The sequence below is a fragment of the Podarcis tiliguerta genome (assembly GCF_965153285.1).
Source record: "Podarcis tiliguerta genome assembly, chromosome: 6".
Classification (NCBI taxonomy): Eukaryota; Metazoa; Chordata; class Lepidosauria; order Squamata; family Lacertidae; genus Podarcis; species Podarcis tiliguerta.
The window spans coordinates 68796548-68823999 of NC_139539.1; the positions used below are offsets into that span (position 1 = coordinate 68796548).

General features: G+C 41.9%; 1 protein-coding gene across 2 annotated transcripts in view; it reads left to right on the forward strand.

Annotated features, from left to right (window-relative positions):
• Positions 1 to 26483, forward strand: part of HS2ST1 (heparan sulfate 2-O-sulfotransferase 1) — an 87290-nt gene extending 60807 nt beyond the window's left edge. The window contains exons 2-7 of one of the 2 annotated variants that reach the window (XM_083445043.1): positions 1007 to 1245; positions 8636 to 8721; positions 14280 to 14418; positions 15773 to 15870; positions 17445 to 17602; positions 20051 to 26483. In XM_083445043.1, the coding sequence (XP_083301169.1) occupies positions 1007 to 1245; positions 8636 to 8721; positions 14280 to 14418; positions 15773 to 15870; positions 17445 to 17602; positions 20051 to 20277 (947 nt within the window). In that variant the 3' untranslated portion in view covers positions 20278 to 26483. Of the gene's footprint in view, positions 1 to 1006; positions 1246 to 8635; positions 8722 to 14279; positions 14425 to 15772; positions 15871 to 17444; positions 17603 to 20050 lie in introns of both variants that reach the window. The other variant, XM_083445042.1, reaches the window with a different exon arrangement.
• Positions 26484 to 27452: the final 969 nt, after the last annotated feature.

Consider the following 27452-nt stretch of genomic DNA (forward strand, 5'->3'; position numbering starts at 1 on the left):
TATGAACTTAATTCGTTCTGGAGGTCCATTCTTAACATGAAACTGTTCTTAACCTGAGTTACCACTTTAGCTAATGGGGCCTCCTGCTGCCGCCATGCCACTGCTGCACAATTTCTGTTCTCATCCTGAAGCAAAGTGCTTAACCCGAGGTACTATTTTTGGGTTAGCAGAGTCTGTAACCTGAAGCGTATGTAACCTGAAGCATCTGTAACCTGAGGTTCCACTGTATTAGTAGTATTAAGGCAAGGCAGTCTGCTTTCAGTCCAGACAGAAGCAACCAGCCCAGCATACATTTAAAAAGGGCAACTACTGGCTATGCTGTGGGGTAAGGTCAGTTAGCAATTACATGGAAGGATGTTGTGGACTTGAGCTGAAGTGTGTGCTGTCCCAGTTTTATCTGCTGTTCAGTTCAAGGATTGCAGTTGCCTCTCCTGCTTTGTTCACTTCTGTTTTGCTACGTTTTTGTATTCAGGATTGGCATTCTGCACCTTTTTTAAAAAAATTATGATCGTGTCGTAAGCTGCTTCCACTTCTATTCTTATCAGACTTGCAATTAATATATCTAATTGGATTTTGCAAAGCCATTCATTGTTATATCATACACAGGGGAGTGGGCTTAATTAAAATAAGCACAACATCCGTTTTATCTAAATTTCAGTTCCTCTTTGCAATTAATTGACTAAACCCTGAATGGTCAGTAGCTAATGTTCTGTAAAATTCATATTATGTGCAGTATCATTTCATCTATCATTGCAAAATGCTAGATGTTTTGTAGCAATTATTTTTAGATTGGCTGGTGGGGGGGGGGGAATTACTGTGGAAAAAGTCTTCTCGTAGATATTTTTTCCCTTACTCTTGTTAACCCTTAATGGAGGTTTCATTATTAAAGTTCCCAGGCATTGTATCTTAACACCACATTTTTAAAAGGTTTAAATTGAAATTTGGTCAAATGAATGAATGAAAATTTGCTTATAAAATGTTTTGTGCACTCTGTTTCTTTTTACAGAGAGGGCTATTGCAAAACACGAAGTCCGAGAAATTGAGCAGCGTCACACAATAGATGGCTTTCGGTCAGATGTTGTTCTGGATGAAGATGATGATGTGGTGATCATTTATAATCGAGTACCTAAAACTGCAAGCACGTCCTTCACAAACATTGCATACGATCTTTGTGCACGGAACAAGTACCATGTTCTGCATATCAACACAACCAAGAACAATCCTGTGATGTCTCTGCAAGATCAGGTAGGTTCCATTGGTTAAGATATAAGCTTTCATTTCCTTAATTGTTTTATTTTTACGTCGGGTATTTTGGTACACCAAAAGTAAAGTATCAAGTATGAAGAAACATTTGACAGTAACACCCAGTAGAGAGCAACAACATAAAGGTTTTAGTAAAATTGTTTGTTGTTGTTTAGTCGTTTAGTCGTGTCCGACTCTTCGTGACCCCATGGACCAGAGCACGCCAGGCACTCCTGTCTTCCACTGCCTCCCGCAGTTTGGTCAAACTCATGCTGGTAGCTTCGAGAACACTGTCCAACCATCTCGTCCTCTGTCGTCCCCTTCTCCTTGTGCCCTCCATCTTTCCCAACATCAGGGTCTTTTCCAGGGAGTCTTCTCTTCTCATGAGGTGGCCAAAGTATTGGAGCCTCAGCTTCAGGATCTGTCCTTCCAGTGAGCACTCAGGGCTGATTTCCTTCAGAATGGATGCGTTTGATCTTCTTGCAAGTAAAATTGTTACTTTAGAGCAGGGGTGTCAAACTCAAATTCATCGGGGGCCACATCAGCAGTTTGTTCACCCTCAAAGGGCCGGTTGTATCTGTAGGACTATGTGTCCACTCTTTATTATCATAAATTATTGTCACTGCATTCAATTATTACTGTTTTTTGTAATAATGTAAGTAATAACTAGCTCTAATAACTGTACTTACAGTACAGGAGAGAAGGGTTCAGGCAGCCGTTGCATCTGTCACATCACAGGATGGCATGTGCTCAATATAAAAACAAGTGGAGGTTTCCTGAATGCATGTAAAGTGGAGGTTTCCTGTGTAGAACGGCCGGCGCCGCTAGAGGGCAGACGTTCTCTGGCTTGTAGGCTGCTGCGCATGCGCTGAAGAGGCGGCTTTCTTGTGTCAAAAAAAAAGAAAAGAATCGAGAATAAAAGGTGAAGGCTGGCGGCCAGCGGCGGCTACACGGGCCACATGACGAGGTCTGGCAGGCCGGATTCGGCCCGCGGCCCTTGTGTTTGGCACCCGTGCTTTAGAGCAAAAATAAGCAATTCAGATGTTTGGGATTACAGTTCCCATCATCAATCACCATTGATAGTAATGACTGGGGCCGATGGGAGTCCAACAAATAGTTTTTTCTAATCACTTAGGTGCATGATAAATCACTTAGAGGTCTTTTGTTGAGTAAACGGTTTTAATATGTTGCTAAATAAAAGGTAAAATACATAAAAACTACATCTGGACGGCACCTTGTTAACTACCACTGACTTAGATCCTGGTAGAACAGGAGATGCTGATACCATACTTACTATTAAATTTGTATTTTAATTGAACTCAATTAAATAATAATATAATATAGATATTGTCACTTGGTAAGCTCGAGTGATTTCTTAACACATTAAGGCAAAATTTCCAGTGTTTTCCTCCAAAGCCCCTCTCTCCTTAGTTAATTTTTATATGAAATGATAATGCCGCCCTCCCTGCTGTTGATAGCATGCAAAGCACTGGTTTTCTCTAACCCCTGCCTCTTTTTTGCCCTTTATATTCAGCCTATCACAAAATCATGTTCTTTCCTTCATCAGCATTGTGAAAATATCTTGGCAATTTCCTCGTTGTCGCTCAAGCCATCTCCCGTCTTGAGAACGGCAACTTTCCACTCTCTGGCCTTCTGTTGCCATCCTTCAGCCCTTCCACTTATTTCCAGCTGTCAAAATTAATCACTTGAAGTTTTCATAAGCCGTGTCTCTGCTTCCCTCCGCCCCCCTTGTTTTGTCAGATTTTATAATGAATTGATTTTAGAATGCTGTATTATTTTACTGTTGTTAGCTGCTCTGAGCTCGGCTTCGGTTGGGGAGGGCAGGATATAAATAAACTATTATTATTATTTAAATGTGTGTTTCTACAGAGGGCATACTTCGTACAGTGCCTGGCACACCTTAGTAGTAAAGAAGCTTATTTCATGGTACAGCAGAACCACTGCTTGTCAAGAGGGGACACCACTCTAGCACTGTGTATCTGGACAACATCATTCATTAATTTTATTTAATAAACTAATATCCAGCACCCTTCAACTCCCAAGAGTTTCCAGGGCATCCAAGTTAGTGTCCACCAGTTATCCAGAGGATAGTTAGCTGGCAAACCTTTAGTGGTCCAAGGCCTAGAGATTTAACAAAACAAAGCTTTATTAAATACAAACCCTATACTGTGCCCTGTATCATATCTGCAGAGAACTCGCTAATTGATAAGCCATTTTATTCTGTAGCTACAAAGCATGCATTTCTCCCAGGTTTTGCTGATCCCATAGTGGCTTGTCTGGCTTGTTTTCTTTGATCTTTAGAGATTGTTGACGTTCCCATCTGCCAAGAAAACTGAAATCTTTATACCATTCATTTTCTACTTTTTTCCTTGCAGGATTTCTTGTTCTCCATCAGAGTACATTTGATCTCTCTTTCAATTCCGGGAAGCTCATCTGAGCTTAAAACATAAACAGCTTAAACATACCAGAAGTTCAAAAATAGCGTTTCAGTTATTTTTCTAAAAGTGCTAGGGGGAAAATACATCTGTAGAAACTTGCTCACATATTTTGGTCTTTTGTTAGTTAAATTCCAAAGATTATCTTGAATTTAAAATACTAAGTAATTGCCCCAATTTTCTATACCATATGTAAAGTGGAATTCCTAAATAATGGCAAAAATATCCATAAGACTGTATTTGACCCTGAATAGTTTTAATATATTGGTCTCTAGTGGGTATTCTGTTAGCTAACTTCTGACCTGTTCCAGGAAAAGCTTTGGCCACCAAATGCAGCATTATCAACACAAATTAAGTGTTAATTCATAAGTCTGGATGTGAGATGACAGACAAAATATTGGTATCAAAGAGAGCAAGCAGATGGTTCCCACAACTAAAATATTTTGGACTAATCTGCCATTCTGATGGCCACAGAAAATGTGAAAACACAGTTTCCCCTAGAATAGATTGTAGGATAGTCAAGAATTTGGCAATGGACAATTATGCCTTCTGCATTCCAGTTCACCTCACTGGGACCCCTTATCCAGCATTTATGAAGACTGGGAAAGCAGAATTTGGTGGAGACTGGAGATTAAGACAACCCACCCTATTTGCAGTAGCCATTCTTACTGCAGTTGGCGATTGGTCATATGTCAATCCAGATAATATCAACAGAATTGGCAGGATCTGTGACCTATGGAACCTGGGGACTTGATTTCAGAGGTTTCATATTTCCTAGCCAACTAGGCTATTATCGTTGGAGTGCTTCTGGGTCATCCTAATACTTGCTTCATTATGCCATGTTTCGGCAGTAGATAGGACAATTTTTCACCAACTTCTAACCAGTAAGACTCTTTCAGTCCTTTTTATTTCATTCAGAATTAGGGCACCGTTTGATTCCTCATAACTCTGCTAAGTATTAAGATCTGCAGACCAATTTGAGAGTCTGTTGGTGTTGAGCGGCTACTGAGGATGAGCCCCTGGTGCACTGCAGTGACCCTGCTTATGACAGACAAGGGCACTATTGGGGGAAACTGATTTTCTAGATCCATTTTGATCAGGGTTTAGGCCCAGTTTGGGTGCAGAAACAGAAATTGCTTTGCTCACCCTGTATGATGACCTCTGCTGGGAGAAAGAAAGAGTAAATCTGTCCCTGTTAATTCTCCTTGATCTTTCAACAGCTTTTGATAACCATCAACCATGACATCCTTTTAGGGCAGCTGTCTGAGCTTGGGAGTGCATATGGCACTACTTTGCGATGGTTCCAGTCCCACTTTCACGATCATTTCAAGAGGGAGCAGTGCTCTTTGGCCCTGTGGAGCCTTCAATACATATATTTAGGCACCAAGTGAAATCATTCCTCTTTTCCCAGGCCGTTGCTTTGGCTAATTAAATAATCTATTGCCTTTTAAACTGGGTGGGGGAATATTGTTTTTGTTTGTTTCTATGTATATATTTTTGTGTTTGTGTGTTGTAAACTGCCCTGTGGTCCTTGGATGAAGGGCTGTATACAAATTTAACAAACCATAAAATGCTTATTTTATTTTCATCTATCTATCTGTCTGTCTGTCTATCTATCTATCTATCTATCTATCTATCAAGTTTATTTGAATTAAAAGGGAACTAAGAGCGGGCTCTTGTTTTGTTGCAGCTGTCCCTCTGGAGGCTCTTTCTTAGTGTTAGATCATTGTATTTGACAATTAAAGGAAATACATTAACAGTTTACTATATCCCATGTTCTCATCCCACAGCATAGCACAGTGAACTGAACATTATTCTAACAAAAGCCAATATGCTCCTCACTTAAATAACTAGCAAATGTTGGCCTCTTCAGAAAACCACATATGAGACATGCTATAAAAAGGTTGCAGCATTTAGTCACCTAAATCTCCCCTTCCATCTCCTTCCCATGCCATTTCTCTTCTGATAGTGGTTAGTGAGCCTGCCTACTTCTGCAGGGCTTTTCACTCTCTCTTAGGTTCATGTGTATGCATGTATTTGGACTTCTGTAAACCTCAAGTTCCACCTTAGTAGACTGATAGCTGCTCCTCATTTCGACCACGTGGCTGCTGGCTGTTGTTGCTTGCGTTTGCTATTTGAGGGAAAGATATCAGCATCCTGCAGTTGGAAGTACTCTCCATTTTAAACCGTCTTGCTGCCTCATGTAAACATCAATACAGACAATGCCAGGGAAAGCAAAATTCAGCTTATGTGGAGTACTCAGTCTTTTTCTTTCTTTCTTTTTGCACAAGTAGCCAAAGCTATCTGGTTGAGTGCTAGAAGAAACAGCAGCACATCAGAGCTTAACTTCAGATTACCGTATTTTTCGCCCTATAAGACGCACTCCCCCCCCCCTCCAAAAATGAAGGGGAAATGTGTGTGCGTCTTATGGGGCGAATGCAGGCTCCTTGGCTTCAGCGATAGCAACGCGAAGCCTCTGAAGCCTGCGCTCCAGAGGCTTCGTGTTGCTTCCGCTGAAGCCAGGAGAGTCTGCTCTTTGAGGCTGGCGGTGGGGGAAAGCAGCGCTTTCCCCATTGCCAGCCCCAGAGGATGGGGGGCAGCAGGAAGGCACGCGACGCCTTCCCGCTACTCTCCAGCCCGGCTTTGAGGCTGGCAGTGGGAGAAAGCAGGCTTTTCCCCAAGGAAGGAGAAGGGACTGACTGGCGGAGTCCGTCCCTTCTCCCTCCTGTGGGCTTTTGCGGGAGATGGGGGAATTCCCCCACCTCCCGCAAAAGCAGGCAAAAGCCGTGCGCTCTTTAAAGGGGCTGCGCGGCTTCTGCTGGCTTTTCTAGGAGGTGGGGGAATTCCCCCACCTTGTAGAAAAGCCCATAGGAGCCGCACAGCCTTTAAAGAGCGCGCCACTCTTGGGGGCTTTTCCCCAAGGAGGGAGAAGGGACTGACTGGCCGTTTCAGTCCCTTCTCCCTCCTGGTCGAAAAGCCCGCAGGAGTCGTGCACAGCTCCTGTGGGCTTTTGCGGGAGGTGGGGGAATTCCGCCACCTCTCGCAAAAGCAGGAAGAAGGTCTTGGAGTAGCGCACAGGCTGCATGCAGCCTGTCCGCTGCTCCCAGAGCTGCCGGGGGGAAATCATATTTTTTTCTTTGATTCCCCCCCCCCCTGAAAACTAGGTGTGTCCTATGGGCCGGTGTGTCCTATAGGGCGAAAAATATGGTACATTCTGCAGTTAGATAGAAAACATTACAGACATATATTTCTCTGTGTTTGTCATTTATCATCTCTCTATGCATATATTTATGTATCTACACATACCTCATGCATTCATTATGATGTGAAAGCACCATTATATGTTACCATGAATATAGGACTCCTTGATCAGTTATGAGATCAGTACAGTCGGACATCTCTGCTTTCATTGTTAAGACCATATGCCTTTATCTGTTACGGTACAGAGATACTTCCTGGTGTGTTCATTTTGTGTGTGCCTTACTATATCAGTTTCTAAAATTTCAGTATTAAGAACCGAACAGATGGTGGTATTCAGATTTATCAACTGTTTTTCTAAAGGCAAACGAACAACCTCTGGCTGCTCCACTTGGTTAAACTACTCAAATCTGGTTTGGACCGTTTGAGTCACTTTGCTACCTTCTGAATGTCATAATTCCTTCTTTTAACACCAGTTCAAATCTTCCTGTGCTCATGTTTATGTAGCCAAAACCACATCCACCTACACAGAAGAGAGAATTACCAGCAGACATGACTTAACCCCAAGGTTAAATCTGCAGAAAAAAAGGAAAAAAAAAAAACAAACAAACACCAAAGTGGGCACTCCAAAACAGCCCCATAAAGCTGAGAAACCAAGAGGGGGAAATCCTGGGCAAGGTATATAAATGGCTTGGAATGGCTTGATCAGGATGGCAAAGAAATATTATTATTATTAGAATTAGAATTTGCATATCATCCTCTATCCAAACATCACATGGTGATTTACAACAAGCATTGTAGCAGAGAGCCATCTTATTGTCCCAATAACCATCTCTCCCCCACCCCCCCCCAAAAGGTATTTACTAAAATTGGTCATGTCACTGTTTTAGCAGTTATGTGTGTTCACATTCATGTGTCCGTCTGTCTGCCTTCACACAAATTATGGCACTGGCATGAGTGAAAGGGATCCTGGGATATGTTCAAAAGGTAAAAGGAAGGGAAGGTGGTAGACCTACTTGGGAAGCGGGTAACCTATTTGCTGGAAGTACCAGAAATGCATTGCTGGATATCTTTTCCAGTAACAATCTCAGGGTGCAGAATCAATAGGAGTTCCTATGTGAAATCAGCCAATGGATAACTCTCCCTCGGCTCACACCTATTTATATGTCTGCAAATTTCAGACTCTACTTGGCAAGCTGAACCATTTTGGGGTTCGCAGTTAACAGGCCCATAAACTTAGCTCAGGTTATGGTGCAGTTGCCCTGGAATACGGACATTAGGAGAGGAGGATTTCAGCACTCTTATTTTTAAAACAAGAGAAAGCAAAAAGATTTACAGAATTTTATATGTGGGTCCCCTTGAGCTGTTGCATTAATTATTGCACTTTAATCTTAATAGATTTGCTAGGAAGCAAAAAAACCCAGCTCGCCTATGAGGTTCTTGGTAGCCTAGGACAAGACACTGCTTTCTCAGCCTCTCACCTGTAATAGAAGGAAGATCATGCTGCCCAGAAAAATGGCAGCTTTTAAGGATTGCTAAGAGAATCTATGAGAGGCACTTTGAGCCCTTTTGGAAAATGCTGTATCAATATGAAGTATCATTAAGAATGCTTTCGAGTGGCGCATTTACTGTTATCACTTGCTATTAGCTGAGTTGCATCTCTTAATACTAGCCTATTTCATTGATCTTAAATTTTTCTTCTTCTAAGCATTAAAGAAACTTTTCTTCTTCCCTCCCAGGTACGATTTGTGAAGAATGTAACGTCCTGGAAAGAAATGAAGCCAGGGTTTTATCATGGACATATATCCTTCCTGGATTTTGCAAAGTAAGCCACATAACGTACAATTCTGTTTGCAGCATTTTGAGTCCTTGTCAGCTTATTTTGTTGTTGTTCAAGCACTGCACTGATTCACTTAAGAGTTTACTGCCCTCTAATGGTCATGAACAGAAATTGCACCGTGACATTCTGAACATGCTCTTTTCTGCCCCTCTATTATTTTCAGTAAAGCTTTTCTCTTCCCCACTGACTTCTCATTCAGATTGATTTCAGTCTTTTTCTCCTGGACATGCACCATCCTTTCCTGTTGATGTTCTTTGGTGACTAAGCTCTTGGAAAACATACTTTCTTAATTAAAAAAAAATCTGTGTGCTGTCTGAAAGCACAAACATATGTAACTGGAGTAGAGAACTGTGTGGGGATAAAGCTCAGAACAGTCTTGCTGAGCAGCAAATCAAGGAATTAACCAGTTCCCGCTTGGTGATTTTAGTCCTTTAAGTAGTTAAGATTCTCCACATTTTCTTTTGTCTTCTAATTGCTACTTATCTGTTGGTGCCACCCCTTTCCCAAAACTTACTAGTGACCACCTGTTGTCCCGTAGAGCCTTTCATATTAGAAGTTGCTTTGCAAAATAAAAATTTAAAAGCCTGCTGTTCCCTGGGCTGACTCTACCATATTATACAAGAGAACCCCCATAACAAATTTGAAACACTAGCCAAAAATGGATATATGCGTTCAACAACAGTTTTGTCAGCCATGCAAATGAAGGAAGCAATTATTTATTTTTAATATTTGATTGAGCTATTAATGACTCCGCTCAGTGCTTTCAGCCTTCCTTTAGAATAGCAAAACAACTTACTGCCTTCAGCGGTGCAGTGTTTCAGTAGCACAGAGTACTTGACGGTAGCGCCAGAACACATGGAAAGAAACCCTCTGTTTAGTCAGTCAGTATCTCTTCAGGCCTACTTCATAACAGTAGGGCTGCCGTACGTCTGGGTTTTCCCTGGAAACATCGGAGGATTGGGCTGCAGAAATGACGTCAGGGTGGATTTTTGCCGAATTGGCAAAACGTCCTTGGAAAACCCAGATATGTATGGCAACGAGGGCGATTCTTTAAAGAAAATTTATTTTAAAATCCGGAAAAGAAAAAGCTGTTGGGCTTTTTGGGGGGTGGGGGTTCATTTTTGGGAATATGGCAACCCTAACAAACAGGCTGTGGACTTGCTGCCTCTTGAAAAACATCATGTTTTATGGCCTCGTATTGCCTGCTGTAGCCAATCTGACTAGTAGAAAATGGCTCCATAAATGCCTACTTACATGAGATGGCAGGAATCGTATTGAGCAGTGTGGTCAGGTGGGGAGAGATTAGGCTTTCTCTGAAAGAAGTGCATTTCTTTCACTCCCATTTAAACCATACTGGAACAGGAGCTTCCTCAATGCCCAGTTTGACACAGAGTCCTAAACTAGCGCCAGAAGTCCCTTCTCGAGCCCAGAAGCGGGCACACCAAACTGCTGCTCATCACGATTGCTACCACCCAGCTGTAGACTTCATTGTTTGCACTCTGTTCTGCCCACCTGTTTGACCTCAGCAACGAATCTGCCTGCATCTCTTGCACATATAAGATGGGCTCTTATCATGGGAACTCGTTACGAGAACGTCACAAGCGGAGGTCAAAAATGATACTATTCCCTCCCTTCCATTCCCACCCTTTTGGCCCCCTTTTTACTGGCCAATTCTCTATTACGACCTTTTCTAGGCTGGTACCCTACTGATGTCTGCGGTTACAGCTCTCATCATCCCTAACCATGGGCAAAGCTGGCTTAGGGCTGATGGGAGTTGCAGCCCAAGATATATGGAGTTATATGCACCAGGCTAGTGAAGGCTGCACTATCGCTTAACCAAGATGAAGGGAAAGGTCTGCGAAATGGACTTCAGCTGTTCATTTTATCTGGAATCCATCTTAATTTATTTGCTGTGACAAATGTGGAAAACAAGGGTGGGGGCACCAGAAGTTTTATGTTCCGTATATTTTGTGCATGCAACGTAATATCAGACAGAGAGTGCTGAAGGTTACAACAGCAGCTGAAATCTACATGTAAAGAAATGGCTGCCAAACTTCAGTCTCAAAAAAGAATCCCCGAGCATAAAATTGCATTGCTTCCTCCAAATTTGAAAGTGCAATATGCTATATTAATAAACCTCTTGCATTGAATACCTAATGAAATAATAACCTTGTGAACAGCTAGGTAAGTGTTACTCTATCCTCTACATTATTCATAGAATAAAACTTAAAACATTTTGTAGGTACTGTAACTTCAGTCTAAAAAACATTTTGCCTCAAGAAAGGCAGCTAAGCAATTTCACAAATTTCATTCATATGCATATTTTCCTCCAGGGTTGCATTATCCTTGTGGCTTTTTTTGTTTGTTACCCTTTCACCTAAATGATTTATTTCCCCCCCTGCAACAGCTTGCTTTTTTCTATTTGTGGTTTCGATTATTAAAATAACAAATTGAGTGCTGTGCTTGCTCTCGGCAATAGGCGAGAGTAACTTGTGATGTTGCGTTATTGCGTTAGAGAAGTGTAAAACCTTACTGCAAAGATTCATCCTCCTTAAGAAAAACTCTGGCATAATGCTTTGATTCAGTATATACGCTCATAAAATTACACTGAATTTCAAAACTTTTATGACAGTGGTGGTGGAGCTATCTGGAAATTTCACTTAAGTGGTAGAGGACAAAAACTCATGCACCATTTTATTTTATTTTTTTTAAAAACCCCATTGATTCTGCCTCATTCTTCATTCCTTTTAATTCATTTATTCATTGCTCTGGGTACTTGGAACCATCATCTGTCAAATGAGCGGATGAATGCATACAGGGATTCCAAGTATTTATCTCGAAATGCCAAGGGGCCCTGACCGGATTTGGGGTCCCCCCATTATGCTCAATGTTTGAGTAAAAAAATCTGAAGCAACAACTTGCTTTAACTCCATTTAAGTTTTGTGAAGGCAACTAGCCATCTAAATCCATCATGGATGAGCAGTGAGGCATATGTTGATTTACTCCTCCATGGTGGAATAATAATAATAATTAATAGTTAACAACAACAACAACAACAACAACAACAATAATAATTTATGCCCTGCCCTCCCCGGCCAAAACTGGGCTCAGAGTGTCTAACATCAAATATATAACATATTATCATAAAATTAAGCAATCAATTAAAATACATCCTAAAATCAAATCTGAATCAAAGTGAAATCTAATCAGATGGCAACCTGCAAATTAGGGATGGGGACCTTAAATTCTCACCAGGCCTAAATCATAAGCGACATGACTGATGATGGTGGCAGTAAGCTTTGCCTCCTCTCATCATGGTGACAGCAGCTCTGCCTTTCCAGATGCATCTCTCTTGCCTCTGCTTGAGGAAAGGGCTCAGCAGAGGCCTGGCCTCATCTCCCTTTTCGCTTTTGTAATGGAAAAACTAAAGACATGGTGTCTCATCCTCTCTAAGTCTTGAGTCGGATTCCAGTAAAAAGACAATAGTGGTAAAAGTAACGGCAGTCAGCATACAGAATCAAGAACGGCAGCAACGCAGGGACACAACCTGGTTGGAAACCCGCTTCCAAGTGGAGTGAGGAAAGATGTTCCATCTGGCCATGCCTGCAGTTGCTGTGCCATCATGTGCTCAGTGACCTTTTCCAAAAAGGAAAGATCTATCCTGTTCTATTTTTTATTCCCCACCTATCTGACTGGGTTGCCATTCTAAATCTTGTCATCACATCCCTGTCTGAAGACTGCCTTTTCAGGCATAGGTGGAGACTGCTCCAACAAAAGACAGAACCTCCCTTCCCAATGTGACAATTTTACTATTTGGTCAGTGGACTTGGCTGGCCTTAATGAGCTGGATTGGGAAGGGTTCGGCATCCTCAAAACAAGCAAGGCTGGCAGATCCAAGCAGCTGCAGTTGATACCTTTGTTCTGTCCGTTGCCTTGCTAACATTGTTGTAACTGTGCTAATGCACGGGGAAGAGTTTAAAAGCACCTTTTTTTGGTCCTTAAAGCAATAAAGCACCCAAACTGTATTTACAGCCCTATTTTTGAATGTCCAGGTTTATAGGCTAGCTTTGATGGTTGTTCCTGGCATGTAATTGATTTTCATATTTCTTTAAACAGATTTATTTTTGCACGTTGGAAGGCAGTTGGTCTAGTATACATCAAAGCTGTTTAAAAGCATCTTTGTAGTTCTTACCATACAGTAGATTAACTGCATTCTGCTAAATCAGCAGTATTCAGTACGAAGTGCAGAGTACGTTCAACCGACAGGCCATGCTTATTTTGCCTGCAAGGCACACAGTGCTAATTAGTGTACGAAGGTTGCCCTGCCTAGCATGGAGACATGCTCTGTGTCAAAGCACAATGTGAGCAGCAGATAAATAGAACACATTCTCTTTGGGTTCCTTCTAAAGGTAAAGGTAAAGGAGCCCTGGACAGTTAAGTCCAGTCAAAGGCGACTATGGGGTGTGGCGCTTACCGTTCTTCAGGAAAGGGAGCCAGCATTTGTCCACAGACAGCTTTTCCGGGTAATGTGGCCAGCATGACTAAACTGCTTCTGGTTCAATGGAACACCGTGACAGAAGCCAGAGCGTGCAGAAACGCCGTTTACCTTCCCACCACAGTGGTACCTATTTATCTACTCACACTGGTGTGCTTTCAAACTGCTAGGTTGGCAGAAGCTGGGACAGGGCAACGAGAGCTCACCCCGTTGCTGGAATTTGGACTGCTGACCTTGCGATTGGCAAGCCCAAGAGGCTCAGTAGTTTAGACCACAGCGCCACCTGCGTCCCTTCTAAAACTGTGTCGGGTTCATATTGGTGGTGTTATTATTATTATTATTTATTAATAATAATAGTATCAACAATACAGATCACTATGATGTCATTGGCATAATTAATGCTTGAGTTTTCATAAAATAGCAATGCAAAATATGTCTTAAATATGGCAAGCATGTTAACTGCCAAAGTGCTAAGTTTTAGCCAGTGCTAGAATATTTCAGATCTGTTGCACTGAGCTAAAATTTAACTGCTTTTTCATCTACTATTCCATACGAAGCATGATCATTTTTGTGCAGCAGCACTTTAGAAAACCAAGGGCAATTTCTGAGTATCTCTCTTGTCCTCCTACATTTCCCCCATCTGGTCATTGTGGTCACACCAGCTGCATTATCTTCTTTGTTACAAAGCATAGTTGTAAGAGGCCGCATCTGTTGGAGGGAGAAGGACCAGATAGGACTTCTGCTGATAATACTTGTTAGACAAAATAAACTGAACGAATATATGTAAATATTAAATGTGTATGTTTAAAATTTACCTCAATGGAATGCTGTTGGGATAAGATTTCTTGGAAAGTTTTCTAAAGCATTTATACCCTTTAATAGCTTTGAAACAGGAAAAAGTAGTATTGTCAGTTTCTCAGCACTCCTCCTAACTTGCCTTAATATGACAAAATAGAATGGTCTGGAACAAACTTTGACCCCAAATCCACTTTTACATCATGCAGGAAACTCTTTGATTTGTCAATCGGATTTATCTCTTCTGTTTCAGATTTGGTGTTAAAAAGAAACCAATATACATCAATGTCATAAGAGATCCTATAGAGCGGCTGGTTTCCTATTATTACTTCCTGCGCTTTGGCGATGATTACAGGCCTGGACTCCGAAGACGAAAGCAAGGGGATAAAAAAGTAAAAGTACATTTTGGCAGCTTCGTTCATGGCTTTAATTATGGAGATAATAACTGAACTCAAAATGTAGCAATTTTGAAAAGCAAATTTAATCCAGAACAATAGGCTCGATCCTAAAATACAGTTCCCACTCACAGGAGTCTTCCATGAATGCAAGAACCTTTGGTCCAATGGAGGCATCTGCTTGTTTGTGTGTGTGTGCGTGTGTGTGATTATTAATATTTTTTAATCGAATCCTTCCTGCACTACCTTCTACACCATTCTTGATGGTCTCACAACTCTCTGGAGCAGATTATTAGGGGTCTTAGGAGGGCTCATCAAAGACCGTCTCCGTCTTCATACCTATTAGAGGGTCCCAGAAGCACTTATTCCATGAGTGAAGTGCCACTCACGAGAGATTTGCGTTTGACTCAATATTAATTATGTAAAGATAGGATTGCAATGAATTGTGCATTAACTGTGGACAAAGGGAGCTATGGAAATATGGTTTAATGTTGAACGAGGAGCTTCACATTGTCTTAGACCAGTGATGGCCAAACTTGGCCCTCCAGCTGTTTTGGGACTACAGTTCCCATCATCCCTGACCACTGGTCCTGTTAGCTAGGGATGATGGGAGTTGTAGTCCCAAAACAGCTGGAGGGCCAAGTTTGGCCATCACTGTCTTAGACCAATGGAGCTTGCGCATGCACATACACGCAGCTCTCTGGCCTTCTAATTTAAAAGAGCAAATAAGAAGGCACAGAGCACAGGGTGGTGTCCCTCCTTGTTAGATAAGTTTCCCCACCCAGTGTTGTTCCCTAGGCCAGTCGTCAGATTGACTTTTCAACACTAGCATTTGATTTCCCTTGGGAGCAGCAATATGACTTGTTTTCTGACACACTGGCTTTTGCAGAACAAATATAAGTAGAATTTAAATTGGTTGCTGTTACTAAAACAGAATCCAAGAACTTCTGAAGCCGGACACATGGATGACACATCGTGGGCTATTTTGAGTCACCGTTCAGTTCTTGCTGTGGTTACCGTGTGTTGGGGCAATTGAGAATCTTGACAGCGCCCACAAAATGGCTTGTGGCTCTGCACACCAGTGCAGTTGTCACTTTTGGGACGCCAGCAGCTGCATACCAAAAGCCACACTGCAGTGAATTCTCTGTGTGCCAGCCACCCCTCGCTATCTCATTGTGCGGTGCCCACAGCTGGGAGTCAGCATGTCCTGATGCACAAAGTGACAGGCCTCTTAGTAAGCTATTGTGAGGTAACGCAGCCCAAGTTCATGTAGAAAAATAACTGCACTAAGAAGTTTGATATTTAAGATGGAAATTTATAGCTCACTCTTGAGTTTTTGTCTTTGTTCCAGACGTTTGATGAATGTGTAGCAGCTGGAGGCTCAGATTGTGCCCCTGAGAAACTCTGGCTTCAAATTCCGTTCTTCTGTGGCCACAGCTCTGAGTGCTGGTAAGACGATGGAATTGCTTTAAATTGCAGATTAAATAAATTATCCATGTGAAGTGTATTTTATTAAATCAGAATGTGCAGCAGAGGTTAAGATTTTGAGAAAGAACACATTTGATTAACAAGTGTACTTTGTGCTTATCTTCCGAAGTATCAAACTGAAAAATGGTTGAATTATTATTTGTTAAATTTCTATACCACCCATCATCTGAGGACCATAGAGTGGTTTACAAAATAAAAACACAAAGATACATAACACAGTAACAAACAAAAACAATACCCCCATTATTATTGATTGAATTTCCATGAATGCTACAGAAAACTACCAACCATTTCCAAACTGAACTCTGTATCCCCTTTCTAAACACCAGTGTCAGTGTTTGGGTATGTTGATTAAAAACCATGTAACTATGGGACACCCCCCCGCCCCCCCCCCCGGTTTAAAATGTCATGGCTTGGATCTAAACTTAGCCTTCTGTGGATAGAAGGCTTCTTTCATCCACAGAAAGCTTTCGATCCCACTGGCAGAAGTGGCATTGATTTGCTCCTCACCCTGTCATTCCTCCGCTGTTGTGGATGGTCTCCTAAGTCTCTTCCCTCTCCCTTTAAATGACTGGAGCATCATCTGAGCAAAGTTCTGCTTACGGAGATGTGCTCACTGGTAGCAGCAAGATCAGTTTCTAACCCGGTATAAATGTTCAACCTTTAGGTCTCAAACCCAATTGTTCTTAGCTGGCGGAAATAAACTTTGTGGCTGCTATAATGTAAACATGGATTAATTTGAGTGCTCAATTCCATTTTGAATGTCTGAAGGTGTTCATGAAATGAAGTTTAGATGTTGATTTGTCATATTACAGTAACTAGGGTAAAGCCTTGTTACACGGTTTGCTTAATAGTAGGAGAAAAAATAGTAGCTCCGATTTATTTACTTTTAATTAAGATAATATCCTTAATATGCTGTGTCAGATGGCATATGTATGACAAATCTCCTACACTGTATTTCTATGTAGGAGAGAAATGCATATATGGTCGCTTCAGATTATTTGGACCAAGGCTTCAGCAAGTGCTTTCAAAGTATCAGATATACGAATTCTCAACCATTCTGCAAACCTCTCTTTGTTTATCCTCTTACAGAGCAATCTTGCTAAAATGCAGATAAACTGCAATCGGTTGTGGAAGACTGGTGCAAAGTTCCAACATGCCTTTCAGTTTCTGCTTTCATGCCACGTCAAAATTGATACTTTTGAACTCTTTGATATAACAGCAAAATTTTCCATACTGAACACCATGCAACATACTTGAAAAAGGCATTAGTGTTATCAAAAAGTTAGAAATCAGAGCCATAAATCTTTTGACATCTAACCTAGGCCATGAAGAAAGCAAAAAAAAAAATGGGGAGCAGGGGGGAAAAGGCAAAGGAAATTAAAAATGTGTGTGGCTGAAACTTTGTTTTCTTGCCGGTGCAAAGATAACAGCTAAGCCATTCTTTTAGCCTGGTGTGAGAATATCTAAATGAAGGGAACCAAAATTCTTGGCAGACATCAAAACCTTCCTGTAATTACTTTTTATCGTTTTAGGAATGTGGGAAGCAGATGGGCTTTGGAACAAGCCAAATACAACTTGATTAATGAATATTTCCTAGTGGGAGTTACTGAAGAGCTTGAAGACTTTATTATGTTGCTGGAGGCAGCTTTGCCCCGCTTCTTCAGGGGTGCTACAGAACTATATCGCACAGGTATTTAAATATTTAAATAGCCACCCACTAGGCCATTTTCATCTTCCTCCTTCCCCCCCGAAGCTTCTCTTTCACATACCCTTTAGGACAGGGGTCCTCAAACTTTTCAAACAGGAGGCCAGTTCACTGTCCCTCAGACACTGTTGGGGGCCAGGCTATAGTTTGAAATATAATATGAACGAATTCCTATGCACGCTGCACATATTTTATTTGCAGTGCACAAAAAACCAGGAAAAACAATACAATGTTTAAAATGAAGAACGGTTTTAATCAACATAATCTTATAAGTATTTCAATTGGGGGGGGATACGAGAGAGAGCACAGAGGGTGACTGAGTAAGAGGGAGGAAAGGAAAGGCACCGCCTCAGGCTCTGGGCAATGGCGGCGACAGCATCCGGCTGCTCCTCCCTCAGTGTCCTCTGGCAGGAGACCCAGCGCCCCAGGCCCGGCTGCAGTGCTGGTGATGGCCACTGCGCCTTTGAACTACGCCTGCATTTCCACAGGCCTTCCTCAGTGGCAGCGGCTCCCCTGGGCTTGGCTCCAGGCCCGGCTGGTCCAAGGGCTGGTCCCTCCCCATTCGGACCTGCTTTGCCTGGCAACCTGGGATCGCAATGGGATTGATGGGCGGCCAAGTGGGAAGGGGCTGGAGGGTGTGGTCTGAGGAGAAGCCGGAAGGGATTTGACCCAGCCCCTTGGAATAGTAGCAGTTCAGAGGGAAGGAAGCTCATGTTGGCTGTGGCCATCTGGGCAACGGAAAGGAGGAGCGCCACAGGTTCTGCAGTTGCTGGGCGGGTTGGGTTCAGGACCTGGCGGGCTGGATGTGGCCTGCAGACTGTAGTTTGAGGACCCCTGCTTTAGGGCATGAATGAGCAATTTTCCTGAAACAGCAGTCCATTCCCCTACCCACCTCAAGAGACTGCCTTACCTATATCGGTACATGTGCAATCCCAGTGTCGTTTCCAGTTTCCTATTTTGGATACTCTGCATCAAGTACACGGCTGTATTATCCACTAGGCTCCTCTCTGCCTATGAGTGAGAAGCTACATGCAGTACGAACTGCACTCCCAGGTCCTTATGGGGCTTTAAATACCAGCCAATGTCACGGGGCCATAGAATCATAAATGGTACAGTTGGAAAGGGACCACAAGGCTCATCTGGCTAGCCCAACCGCCTGCAGTGCAGGAATTACAACAAAAGAATCTCTGACAGATGACTATCCAACTTCTGTTTCAGAACCTCCAAGGAGGGTGGGTCCACCAGCTTCCAGTCAAACAGCTCTTGCTTAGGTTCTTCCTAATGTCTGTAGTGATTCAGTGTGAGAATAGTTGTGCAAGTTGCTGGAAAGAAGGAAGAGGGCTGCCAGGCTGACATAAGGAAGCTGAGCAGTGTAGGCAAAGTCCACAAAGAACATGGGATCAGACCGGATTGATTCAAGTAAAATTTGAATGAATAGCGATAAGACTCTACTCTTGTTCATGTCGCATAACCTGCCTGCTTCGGTAAGCTCATTGTGGTTTGCAGCTTGACTCGGTATAGGTATGCAGACTCTTGGGGCTGCCGTCTAATGCAAAGGAAGAATAGGAATGGAACTGTTTTCTATCCCCCCCAAGGATTAAGAGACATTGAGAATGAAGCCTGCTCCTCTATTTCTGGATTCTGTTTCTTGGTTATGCTGTAGTTCAAGGGTAGCCCATGTGCAGGTGTTATTGGGCTACAGTTCCATCGCCCCCAGTCAGCGTAGTCAGGGGTGGTGAAACATGTAGTCCCACCATATACATTGACTGTCCCCGTTTGTTGGAACCTTGAGAACTGGCTTTGATAGCAATAAGAGGTATATTAGTACTGTAAGCATATAATGCATATAACACATTGCAGCATAGAATGCAAATAGCACATTCCCACAACAGATATTCAGGATGACTCACTCACCACCTTGCCTTTAAATGAAAATTGTTGATGGCATCATGTGAGCGGTTGCTGTGAATTTGGTGAAACAAATTGTCTGCCTGGTTGTTGTGAAGTATTTTTTTTTTTTTTTACTAACTTTATTGTCGATCGTACTGAATTTCCAAAGAAGCATTAATCATGATTGAAACAGATATCTTAAATGGATGTGATGTGAGGAAATGCAGTTCCCAATGCAAACACTTCCTCTTTATGGTTTTAATAATTAAGCTCTTTAAACAGCGGGAGGAATGTGCGCTGAGAGAGCACACTAATGCAAATGCATTCATGTTTAATGTCAGAGCTTCCAGTTTCTCAGTCCCGGAGGCTTAATAAATCTTGGCCCAAGTTCTGTCACTTTATGTACCCATTTAGCAACCTGCTGATGAAATAATACCCTGCTCAGAGACACACAAACTTTTCCCGGTCTATGTTTCTGCTCCTCTGGGAGCATTCAAGCTATGAGTCAAAGTGAAGTTATGACTTTCTACGTTTTGCTTTTAGGCAAGAAGTCTCATCTTAGGAAGACAACAGAAAAGAAACTCCCCACAAAAGAAACCATTGCAAAGCTGCAGCAGTCTGAAATATGGAAAATGGAGAATGAGTTCTACGAATTTGCACTGGAGCAGTTTCAGTTTGTCAGAGCACACGCCGTCCGGGAAAAAGATGGAGAGTTGTACATTCTGGCACAAAACTTTTTCTATGAAAAGATTTACCCTAAATCGAACTAAGGACGATGCATCTTTTTAGGCTAGGGACTAAACCTTTGGGCCACATTCTTATTTTCAGCCCCAACTTGTAGATTGCTGATGCACCGACTGAGGCACCTCAGTCCTTGAGCTCAGTAAAATGAATTGTGGTTTCCTCAAAGAAGATGGCTGCTGACCAGATACGTTGGTAATCCAAAAGTATAAACTTCAGTTTAATCTCAAAGAAGGCTGCTCTTCAACTCCTGCAGAAGCCTGCATACACATTTACAGAAACTAACCACTTACCAATTATGTTGCTGAAACGATAAAGATGAAAGGCCTCTCTTTCCGCTCTTTTTGATTCATAGAACAGCTTATTTTAGTTAACCTCCTGGGAAGAGGAAGCTGTTGGTTCCCTAGCTTCAACATGGAAATTTGGGTTGTATACGTTTATGAATAATGTTAATAACCGGCTGACATCTGTGCTTTGTTCTTGTGAATTCATATCACATGAATCATGTTCAATCATGTTCTGCTGAGAAATGCTGCAGCTGGACTTGCCCATATTTTATCAGTGTGGGGTTTTCATTTTAAAGAGCTAAATTGATCATCAGTGTGTTTGAAAATTCAAATTCCATAGTGATCTTGTCAGAACGCCTAAAACCAAGGCAGTGTTTCTTTAATATCCTCTGCACTTCCAACTAATGTTGGGAAAACACCTCTTCAGAAGCTGGCCTTTGCCTGCACAACAATATAAAACAAATAGTGAATTCTGTATCCTTGTTCCATAGATTCTTTGTACTTTAAAGAACTACTGGTGACTCCATATTATGACTCAACTAGTGAGCTGTGGTATGGTTAGGGGTTTCCTATTTAGATACTTTTACCTGTAGAATATTTTTACTAAGGTGCTTTATAATGTGTTTTAAAGCATTGCATTTGGAAAAAAAAGGAATAAAATGCTGTAAATAATGCATATTTTATGTATTTGGACCAAAAGGTTACGGACAACTAGTTTAACACATTTTTGCACCAGTTTTGCCGTATGTGAAGTAGAAGCATCCCACCTGCCATTCAAATTCCAGTTTTGAGTTAACTCTTGGACATCGCTGAAATGCACTTCAGTGACCTCAACAACTTTAAATACACAGTGTGTCTGTCCAGGAGCCCCCTTTGCAAAAAAAAGAGAAAGAAACACCCTCCTTAATCTGCATCCTTTTATCATGCTTAAAAGGAAAAGGAAAACGGATGCCTGTGGCCTGGCCAAAAGAGATACACAGAAATTGACGTCAATGTGTTCAGGGCACTGCTTTATGTTACTTCAGTAAATGTGCATTTGCCATGATTAGCACCTTATAGTAACTTCTATACACGAGGTTGTTTAGCAGTTGGTTGTATACTAGGAAGCTCCATTTTAACAAAATTCTAGAAAAACTGCAGTTCTTCAAATTCCCTAGCTGCATTTGTTTTTACTGGAAGGTTTATGTTTTGTTTTTGTTTTTTAAATATATATATATATTAAAGTTTGCAGGTTTTTTTTTTTTTTTAGTTCATTTAAATCCAGACTTTGAGTGTCATATTCTATAGGATGTCAAAGTGCAGCATAGATGTATTGATAGAAGAACGTTACCAAAATGGTCCGCTATACGAACACAAAGTAGTTAGCTGTCTGTAAACTGAATGTTTTGATGCCAAAAACGGGATCCTGTTACAAAAGGGTAATGAGTATATTAAGGAAAGCTTTTAATTTGCTCTTCTTCTTCTTCCTTTTGCCTTGTTCTTAAAGATACAAAAATAGCACCGCCTTCCTAGGCAGTTTCTTCTTTTTAGTCAGCAGTCATTCGTAGTGTTCTTTGTTAATTTTCCCCCAATGTATGACCATGAGCCAGAATGTTTTCATAGCCATGTTGGTTCAACTGAACGAGACGCAGAAAAAACAAAAACAAAACAAACTGTCATTAGACCAATTTGCTACTTGCAGCAGCGTGTTCAATGTCAGGTGCTGATGCTCAGAGCACAACTAGAATCATGATTGTCCAGGCTGATTGATTTGTTAGTGGGCCTGTTGATTCCATTCTCACGTGTTAGGAAGAGAGTCTGAGTGCCTCAAAAACCAAGGGCGATGTAGCATAGTGCCACCAAGTTGACTGAAAGTATGATTGTGCAAACAATTAGCAAAGCTGCCATTTGGACCCTTCAGAGCTGCGGTACAGCCTTCACGAGGTAGGCTGGTTACAATTCCCGATACTATATCCACTGTGTTGACATGTCCTCAAAACAAGAGGTGCATTTATATTAATTAGGTGTTAAGATATTTAGGCAGCCTGTAGAAACGGCTTTGGTAGTTAAGGTTTATTTTCGATATTCCGGCTGTCCAGTGTACAGTAATCTGAGGGTAAAACGCTAATGAACCCGGCGGGGCTTCTGAATAACCATGTCTAAGACCACACTGGCAGCGTAGTAAGCGAAAAATAGTTGACGGGTAGATAATAAAAGTAGAAAGTGTTGGTTTCCCATGTGCTCCTCTTAAGCTTGAGCAATTGTGGACGGCTTAGCTTAAGTTACCCTAAGTCATAAATGAAATTTCTTGAGTTGCGTTTGGCATCGCCATGCTCCACTCTAGTTGGGGAAGATAACATTTCTCATGACGTTTTGGTTCTTCTCCCTAGTTGTGTAAGATGTTGCAGAACTGAGAGGTAGGCAATTTTGAAAATATTGGCAGAAATTTATAATGTGCATCCTCCCTGCGCTCTCTTCCATAATATATACTTTATTCATGAAGCGGCGGCAAACTACTTTTAAGGAGAGCACCGAATAAAGGTGCTTACAAAGGGAAAGGCAGGCATCTAAATGCTTTAAAACTCCCTTTGCAAAGAGACCCTGAAAATGTGACTCATACCGTCTGCTCATATGGACAGTATTTAAAAGTTTAGAAACGAATAGTTTACCTATGGCGGTTTTTATGTTCTGCATGTATAAGATCTGCTTTGCAAGTGCAAAAACTAAAATCCAGTTTCTGGTTCAACAGCTGCAAGGAGAAGCTTTGGGGGTTCATTATCTGACTTTCAGGGGTAAGAGGGAGGAAGTTCAGAGCTTAGGTCTCTGGGGTCTTGTTCACTCAGGACTAAAATACTCTGGACTTAGCTATCATGGTTTACTTTTCTGCTGTTCCTTAAATAGTTTCTTCCCACCCAATTTTTCAGATAGTTCCAAATACTTTGAAACCTTGTTTCTCAAAGTTTCAAAGCTAACCATTACGACTAGCATGGTTATATGGATTGCGTTCTCATTTGCAGTGCTTATAAAATTGGCTGGAACGTAATCAAGTATGAGTGGCTGCCCTGCTCAAACATGGCAGGTCCTTCAGACATAAAGGCAAGCCATGGTTTCTCTTCCCATCTTTTCCCTGCAAATCCCTGGATAACCTCCCAAACCATGGTTTAGAGTGTGAAACCTCATCCCAACCCAGACAGTGATTTTGTGTTGCTGACAAGCCATGATGGCTTGTTGGAACATTGTTCTGCAGGCAAGGTTTGCAAACCAGTTTGAAACCGTGTTTTCGGCTCCTGATTTTGATGGCTGTTTGTAAACCATGGTTTGTTGTGAGATTGGAGATCAGGAATCATTTCTGTTTTGAGTTCCCCTGCTCTTTAAGAGGCGCCCCCCTGAAAAAGCTCTTCTCAAGGTCAGGAGCCCTCCAGAGTAGCATCCTATAAAGGGGCTGCTGTCATAGAAAAAATTGCACAGCATATTAACAGGTGATGGATCTTGCCCATTGTTTTCTCGACACAGAGCCATGAATATACCACTATGGGGGGAGAGCTGTTTAAAATGTTTGGATCTGAACGTAAAATGTTGGAAAGGGGTGGAGAGGAGTGTTTTGACCAGAAAAATGTATGCCAGAGTTTCCAAGCCCAATAGTATATGCCAGGACTATTGTGACTAATTCCCGCCCTGCCCCCCCATGGGGAACTTATTTTCCCAGTTTAATTGTCAACCAGAAATAAACTTGCATTGGCTGTTGAATAAAATATATTTTTTCAAATTGTAGCCCACAATCCCTGGTGACAGTTGCCTGTAGATTTAAGTTCACTGAAATATTTTGATGCATGCATTGAAAAGTACAGTTAGGAACATTGGAATAAGTCTTGCGGAATTCATTTACAAATCACTAGGTAGCGAGGGACTGTGTTTCTCCTTGCTTGTTTATACCTGTTTGGTGAAACCTGGAATTCTAGATGGGTTTCTATATCTGCCATAAGATTCCTGATTATGATAGTATTTCCTTGAGCTATTGGATCATTACAAATTATTGTATGAGAGTCCACATCCATACAGGAAAGGGCAGTGCTATTTACGTGGATAATTGTGTGCTTGCCTTGCTGTGTTGAATTTAAATGGGAGATCTATACATGCAAGCACTGTGGAATTGGGACGCAAGTATGGAGAGGTTGCATTGTGGCACTGGTCTATGAGTGTTTGTCTACTCTGCAAGTGAAACTGTTTTAGTCATGGTTTGGCAGGTCAGGCACCCTAAGTATATCCTATTCATTTCTGGGTCCAGTTTAATGTGCAGCTTTTAACCTTTGCAGTCCTTAAACTGGACCCCAGTAGTATATCTGAATGACCGCTTGCACCCATATGAGCCTACCAAGGTGTTAAGATCAGCTTCGGAGGCTCTGCTGTCTGGCTCACCATTACAGTTATTTAATTGCAGGTACCAGAGACAGGGCCTTGTTAGTGGTGACTCTTGGATTCAGAATGCCCTCTCCAGGGAAATATGCATGGCCATATTGATACTGGCTTTTAAAATAACTTGTAAGACTTTATTTCAATCCATGTGTGCTTGATGCGCCGGTTCATTAATTTTATTTGTTACTGCTCTTAGAGGATTGTTTGGGGCCCTTTGTTTTTGTTTTGTATAAAAAATTATGAACAGCTAGGCTCTGGAAGGTGGATTAGAAATCTGACATTTCTTCCTTACAAATGCGAGATGCTCCCTCCCTCCTGAATTCACTGAATTTTGTTCTTCTAGAATCTGCAGCCTGCAAATTCACTTACGAAAGCGTGCAAATTGAAGAGCTGAACAGTATTTGTAGCAGATTCTAATTATTGGTACCTTTTTGGAAACCTTTAACGTGCAGAGCCATGTGGTCTGAAGCAAAGCTTTATACATAGAATATTTTTGCGAGCAAGTGCTTCAAAATATACAAATGTGTTCATTCACGGACTTGTTCAAACACTGTACATTCTTAGAGACTTAAGCGATGGTTTCTGGAAAAGCGGTCTATTTCCGAATCTGTATTGCTGCCGAGACACTTTACATTTCTGAATACAGGCAGCTGCCACGTCATTCCCATCCTAAACATTTGCCTGTGTTTAAAACCTTCTGGTCCTGTATCCATGCCCTTGGCAACAAAGCCTTACTGATTTCCGTGAGATTTGCTTCCAAGTAAGTATGCATAGGATTGCAGCCAGAACAGCAGATCAAGTTGTGGCTTTTTAATCGGAAGGGGGTGGGGCGGAATACATCATGTGGCATTAGAAGTGTTTTGTATAAAGAAAATATGGTGCCTAAACTATGCTGCAGAGAAAGCATGCTGAAAAGCCTGTCTCACGCACTGCCAATTTAGCTCTTAAAAGGTGGATCATTTTGTGAGTCCTAGAGATCAGACCAGAAAGAGATTTTGAGGGGGAAAAGTGTGTAATCTACGATCAGCTGCCAGAATATATCCTATTTTAAGACCATGTAGCTATGTAAACTTTTGTGGCACCTATTTATAAACTGAAACCCTTGTAAAGATTTTTTTTTTTTAAATAGCAGGTTTGCTTTCAAAAATCTGTTTAGATGCTTGTTTTTCCCCTCGTACCGAAATTTTAGAAAATGGAAGCCGTAGCTTCTGTGTTAGTTCGAGCATTTCAGAAGCAGTGTCGAATGTAATATTGAGAACTTGGATTGTGCCTCATTATTTTTTTAATACACACAGCTAAATGGTGCCTTTCCCCCCTCACAATCCATGTTAGAAGATGCTCGCCCCCCTCTCTCGTTTTCCTTCCTCTTCACGTGCTGATTTCGGTTGTGCAATACTCCCAAATCTAAAACCGTTTTGTCACATCTGTTTGAGATAATTGCTCCATTCCTCCCCCCCCCCCCCCGTACTTTGCTGAGAGCTTTCTGTTGTTGAAGTGTTTCAGTTGATTACCTAATGCAAATGATATATAAAATAAAATGCCCAATGGGAAAGGGGGAGGAGAGTCTAGTGTCTTTTTTTCTTCTTCCAGAAAAGAAAATCTCAGATATTCAAATTGCCGGGGGGGGGGGGGGGGAGAGTCAGTACGAAAATGCACACATTTGGGTTTAAAAAGTATAAATATCACAGGGATGATTTCTCTTTATCGTTGTCCCATTTCTGCAGTCAAACCAGCCTCAAATACAGTGGTACCTCGGGCTAAGTACTTAATTTGTTCCGGAGGTCCGTACTTAACCTGAAACTGCTCTTAACCTGAAGCACCACTTTAGCTAATGGGGCCTCCCGCTGCCACCGCGCCGCCAGAGCATGATTTCTGTTCTCATCCTGAAGCAAAGTTCTTAACCTGAAGCACTATTTCTGGGTTAGCGGAGTCTGTAACCTGAAACGTATGTAACCTGAAGCGTATGTAACCCGAGGTACCACAGTAGTCATGTACACAGAGGTAGGACTCTAGAAACCTTGTGTTATGAAATTATGAGATTCAGTGGGTGATCAATTAAATGGTGGCAAGGCCTAGCTATGGATTGAGTGTCCATATTTTTAAGAGGTTCCAATTGGAACAGATTCCTGTTTTGCTCAGGTAGGCAACTCAGTAAGAGCGTCTGCCTTTGAAACCAAACTCTTGGGCATCAGCCCTAGGCCTTAAGGAAATTGTGAATAGGAGGAGCAAAGGCACAGATGCACAGCATTGGGGTTAGGGCTCCGGAAAGCAACTAATTTGGAAGGAGGATAGCTGAAGCCCGAGCCAGCCACCACCCCGGCCAGCAGTACATATAACCTTGGCCTATCCAAGCCTGACTTTCCTCCCCGAGGAAACGGCACTGCAGCTCCAATTACCAGCACAGGCTTGAAGATGACTTCCAGGTGGTGGCAGTTGCTGCCATGCCACTGGGACTCGGAAAGCTCCCTTGGTTTTGAAAAACAGGGAAGCTTTTGTTTGGAGACTTAGACACACACACAAGCAAG